The sequence below is a fragment of the Alligator sinensis genome, unplaced genomic scaffold, assembly GCF_000455745.1.
Source record: "Alligator sinensis unplaced genomic scaffold, ASM45574v1 scaffold181_2, whole genome shotgun sequence".
In the NCBI taxonomy this organism is placed as follows: Eukaryota; Metazoa; Chordata; order Crocodylia; family Alligatoridae; genus Alligator; species Alligator sinensis.
Genome location: NW_005842429.1, coordinates 708,269 through 713,887, shown reverse-complemented (window position 1 = coordinate 713,887; position 5,619 = coordinate 708,269). Strand labels below are relative to the sequence as shown.

The 5,619-nt window shown below is 42.8% G+C and overlaps 1 protein-coding gene across 1 annotated transcript in view; it reads left to right on the top strand.

Annotated features, from left to right (window-relative positions):
• OSBPL10 (oxysterol binding protein like 10) overlaps positions 1-5,619 on the top strand; it is a 175,187-nt gene that overhangs the window by 161,484 nt on the left and 8,084 nt on the right. The window contains exon 9 of the mRNA XM_006030210.3: positions 4,704-4,890. Within this exon, the coding sequence (XP_006030272.1) occupies positions 4,704-4,890 (187 nt within the window). The remainder of the gene's footprint in view (positions 1-4,703; positions 4,891-5,619) is intronic.

Here is a 5,619-nt window from a genome sequence, read left to right as displayed (position 1 = left end):
TTTTTTGAGCCAGGACGCTGGGGCCAGGTGGAGCAGCCATTGATGGGTCTGGGAGAGCGGGTGGGGGATGGGGCCTGCTCGATTTTGGAAATTTGACTGATTTGGTGGTGGCTGAATCTCCGAATCAGATTCCGCCAAATAAATTCGGGACAGTGATTTGAATCACTGTCCCTTAAATCAGCCGAATCCGAAGTGAGTACTAGCTGCTTTGCACAGGTCTAGTAGATACTGCTTTTAGATAAGAAACGGGCCTACATCAGTATAATGCTCGTGACCTTGACTTCTCCTTTGGTCATGTGTGCTAAAATTCCTTATTAGATAAATGACATGGAGATTTGGGGTAAAGTCCACTTAGAGAATGTTACTTATCAAAGTCATCTAAGGGTAGATTCAGGATTGTATTTCTCAAATATATTTATTTTTTTTCATAAATTGAGCCTCTGTCAGTTTAAAGACAACCCAGGATTTTGTTTTCTGTTCTCTTTTTTTTATTATCTGTCTTAGTGCTTCTGACTGTAATAAATGTCCTCTCCCTTCCTCCCCTGCACCCACCCTCATCCATATTTCTTTTATTAGTCAGTGTCAGACTGAGATAGCTGCAGTGAGAAGTGACAGGCTAACAGGATATGCTGAAAGCTGGTTATTCTCTCTTCATGAAACACAAGCCTCATAAAGTATCTTATTAGTTAGCTCTTCACCCATGTTTTCTCGCATACTTTCTATTATGGATGTTGGCATCTGTCACCAGCAGCTGGGACTCAGAGTTGTCCAGTTCATAAGGATTGGGTTTAGAGGGAGTAGGCTTGAAGTGGAATTGCAAGTTAATAGACCTAAAGAAAACTCTTTTGGTCAGCACACTAGACTAACATTTAAAATGGGGATAGGGCTTTGACAGAGTATATAAATTGGGAAATAGACGAGTTTGTGCAAAGGGAGTATTAAATATTTGGGGTGTACTGTAGGTGGTGGTGATCTTCTTAAGGAGTCAGATATTATTCCTAATTTGGGAGTTCAGATGTCTGTATTAATATTAAATACTGTATTAACATTGCATTTGTGTCAGATGGCATATCACAAGGATTAGTAGGTAGGAAGAAAATCTACTATGTATTTTCCCCTTATTTGCTTGTAAAGTCAATATAATTTTTAGAAACCTCCTTGGCAGCTGGAGAAGGGGCAGAAGGATTTTTTCGAAATGAAGGTAAACTTGTTTTTAATATCCACAGCAAAGCAACTCTGGTGTCATCCCTGCAGGAGCTGATTTAGTATTAAATATTTGACACAGAACAAGATTCACTTTCAGATTTGTAAAGGATGATATACACTGATAATCTCTGCCAGGTGGGCAGTCCTCCTAAATGGTCAGGTATAAAATGTGTTCTAAATAAGCTGCTCGTCTCTAAGAGTTGGACTTGAAAATCATAGAGAAGCTAAGTTATAATGTTGCATGTGTTTGAACTCCTTGGGGGAGAGACAATAATGGAGGTACAATAATCTGTATGTGAGACATTTTAAGATGCGTCCTAAACAATCTCACCAGTTAAGTGTGATTAGTTGAAATGTGACTTGAACCTGGCATTTTAAAAGTAGTAAGGGGAAACTGTCTTAAAACTAGAATTTAAGCCAGCCTGTGTAAAATATAGGCACTTTGGGTGTTTATACTGATGCTCTGGGAGGTGGGGGATGGGGGAGAGGTGCTTTAATTAGAGCAGCAAGGCTCTGACTAAACTGCCCAGTGTGACACGTGTATCAGCATCCCTGCACTGCAAAAAGGTGGTGGTGGTGCTTTAACTGAAGCTTCTCAAACGAGCTTTAGTTAGTGTCCCACTGCCATTCTTCAACATGCTTCAACACGCCATTCTTCAGGATGCTGATACACGTGACACTAGATTCTGCTGGGGTGCAGTAATTACCACGCTCCAGCAGACTCAATTAATCGAGTCTGCCTGTGTATAGGTGCCCTTTCTGTTAAGACTTGAATGTGAAAGATCTATTTGCTTTAATGCTGATTTACTGGTCTGCCATTGGTTTCCCCCTTCATCTTGGGAGAGTAAATCCTTAGCAATAAGGCAGTCACTAACAGGTGAGGAAATGGGAACTACAGTTATATGGCATGTTTCTGACAGGGTGACAGTGATTTCTTCCCAATAGTTTGTTCTCAGAAAAGTGTATAGTTCAGGTTTACTGTAATATTTCAGGCTGTTAGGCTGGCAGTATCTTCAGTTACTGACGCTAGCCTAAGAGTATGGCATATTACACTGGAAACTTTGGGCCCTCCAAATGCAGTATAGTTAGTTTGTTACTTTCCTGTGTTTCTTATTCATTGTCGTCTCACCTCCCAGGCACTCTGTAGTTCTCTTCAGGGGGTAAAGGTGTCAACTGTTTTGTTATTGGCAGATTGAGGCTTTGGAGTGGCAGAATGAGTGGTTCTGAAAAACCATGATGATTGTTATACTTCTCTGGGTGGACCATTTCCAGTCTCATGGTGTCTAAACCTTAGAAGCCTTCTTACTGTAGTGGGTCCTCTGGATTGAAATACCACATTTTAAATAAAGGCCACATATAGACATTCAGTTTCTCCAGAAAGACTTGCTGCTGTCCCAGGAGAAACCACAAGTATACAGGTACTTGGGGAATTTTTTTTTTCTCCCAGAGCAAAAATGTTCACTCCAGGAGAGAAATAACCCAGCAACAACCAGGGTTAAATCACTTCCAGAAGAATTTCTCTTGGGAGAGCTAATGTCTGCACGTGTCTCTTCTGAGAGAAGCCATAGGAGAATCCTCCACCAACCCAGGGTGCATTTCTCCCGTCCTCTCCCTCCAGAGAAACAGAGTGAACTCTGCTGTTCCAGCCAAGCTGGGAGCAGAACACCCCGCTACACAATCCCATATTGCGCTGCTGGGAGATCAGCAAATCGGGGCTGCCCTGTGCACTGCAGCCTTCTGTTTCTAGTCAGACTGAAGGTATCTGCAGAGCACGCCAAGATGTGTGCCCAGGGCCCCCCTGCCAGGGTAGCATCACCACTGCAAACTGTCTGCTCTTCAAAGGCTCAGCAGTTGAATGTTTGCTCAGGCATCTCTGGGCAAGCTTTTCTCCCAGGAAAACAAAACTGGGAGAATTTTCCCAGATCGTTTGAACGTGTGTACACAGCCAAAGCTGTATTGGAGCTTTTTCCTTTTAAGCTCTGAATCCTTCAGATCAGTGTTGATATACTAAGAATATTTATAATGTCCTGGCCCTATATTGGGGTTTTCCTCTGTAAATTGCTTTACAGAAGTTTGTGTGATTTATTTCCCATTTTACAAATTAAAAAAACCGATAATGAATACCAATGATTTCCTAATTTTTTGCGACTTTTTCACCTAATGGTAAGGGTGTTGGGATGAATCATATTAGTATCAAGGCTTTTATGTCCAGTTTGGTTTCACATTTTTATCTGATGGTCAAAAATTCTCTGAATTCTAAGAATCTACTTTGTGAGGTTTTCTTTCTTTTTTTCCCCCCCTTTCAATCTGTTGCCAAGAAATTTTTCAAAGCCTCTCTGTACTCAAAGGAAACTGTAAATATAAAAGAGGGGAAAATAAGGGGGAAAATGTAAAAAAGCCTCATCAAAATAAGTTCAAGTAACCTTTTCTCTTTTTGCGACTGGCCTTATAGGCGAACAGCTAAGAATATTTGTTGTTGTAGAATTAGTGTGCACTTATGTTGATCACTTCCCTACTTACTATACTTGATTAGTGCTGTATCTTGTCTTGAAATACCAGTGACTAATGGTGGGACAGAGCTGATTTGGTATCTTCTGGGTGTTGGTGCAGGCCCAGGTAGACAGATTGTGTGATCAGGCAGGGGGTTCCCTTAAATAGCTTAGAAAATTCCTGTTCCCTGCTGTTGATACCCCCCGCTAGAACCAGTCAGACTTAAAGCAGTTTTCCAACTGCCCCTTTAGCAAAGACAAAGAAGCTGATGGGAAGTGAGGGGAACGACTTGGTGGCAGTAGATAGAATGCAAAATGACTGAAGGCCACTCAGATGTGCGCGACAACATCATCAGAAATTGCACTTACTCTGCCCTGTTAATTGTCATTTGAATAAAATCCAGAGTTGCAAAAAGGCCTTTTGCTTGAGCCAGAGTCCTTTGGCAGGAGTTTTGCTGTGTTTCCGGTTTCTGAGGGCCTTTTTGCAAAGTAATTTTGGGCAGCTCCTCTGCACATGAACACATGAAACTGGTTTTAAGCTCTCATTATGCAGCTCAGTTACAGCACTTCAGGGTAGGATTCTCTCTGATCCATGTTACCCAGCTAATATGGAACTATACTAAGCCACACTTTAGTGTGAATACTGCACCTGCCCCCCTCCCCTGCTGGCCTGGATCAGGCTTTCTGCCCCCCTGCAGCTCCCCCCACTTACTTATAGCTACCCACACTGTCTGTCCCAGGAAGCAAGCAGGGAAGCCCAGACTGGGAGGGGTGGTAGATTCTTACCTTTTAGTCCTTTAGGCCCCTGTTGGCCTGAAGTGTGGCTGCTTCAAACGTGAGCTAGCACTAAACACCAATCAACAATTGTGCGTCTTAGTGTAAGGTGCAACAAAGCCCTGAGTTTGTGTACTAAGTTTTGATGGCAGAGACAGCCAGTTGGGGGCAGGCTCCCACTGGTAACTTACTGTTTCACTTTCAGCCTCTCTTTCTGCCCCTCCTCCCCCCCAGGTGTTCTTTACTTGATGGATCACGAAGAAGAGTATGTCTTCACCCTGCCCAGTGCCTATGCTCGTTCTATACTTACCATTCCCTGGGTTGAGCTTGGAGGTAAAGTCAGTATTAACTGTGCCAAGACCGGCTACTCGGCTACTGTCACATTCCACACCAAGCCTTTCTATGGAGGAAAAGTTCACAGGTATTGAAACAACTGCTTATTGGCTGCTTGGCCTACTTGTGTAGTGTGTTTTGGGGGAAAAAGCCAAAGAAGTTGTGTCCGAAAGCTTGCAAAGAACTTTTTTCCAACTACTCAGTTGATCTAATAAAAGATATCACATCTAGCCAAAGAACCTTGCCTGCCTATATTTCTTGAAATTGTGCAAGTAATGCTGTGTGGGATTGGTCTTGGCTTGGAGTCTTGACTGCGTGCTGCATACAGTTTTTTTTTTTTTCTATTACTGTCTCTGAAGCAAAATACAAAACAAGAGTGACTGATTGTAGAAAAACCTGCAGCACATTTTTTTGGAAGTATTTAACACAGTGCAATGCACTCCTTCAGGACATTGGTCTCCAGGGAAGTAGTATAAGCATTTCCTTACCTGAAAATACACCTGTTTGATCTCTAAAAAATCTTGGTCTTTGTCTTGTAAACGTGTATGGGACAGGTCACTGTGTGCAAATTTCTCCCATCGCTTGTGTTCCTGCAGCCTTCTGGCTGGGTGTACACAGACTCCTGGTGACTCGCTTACGGAATTGGGTTCTGTGGATTGCTGAATAAGGGAGGGAATTGATCAGGGAAAGTGTTTCTCTGCACTGTAATAGCTCTTCTAGCAGGAAGCACATGGCTAACCACTCTGGATTCCCTTTGTGGGGTTTAGAGATGAGGCCATGTGCCTCCTTGTCTTTGCTGGGAAGAGGGTTTAGATGA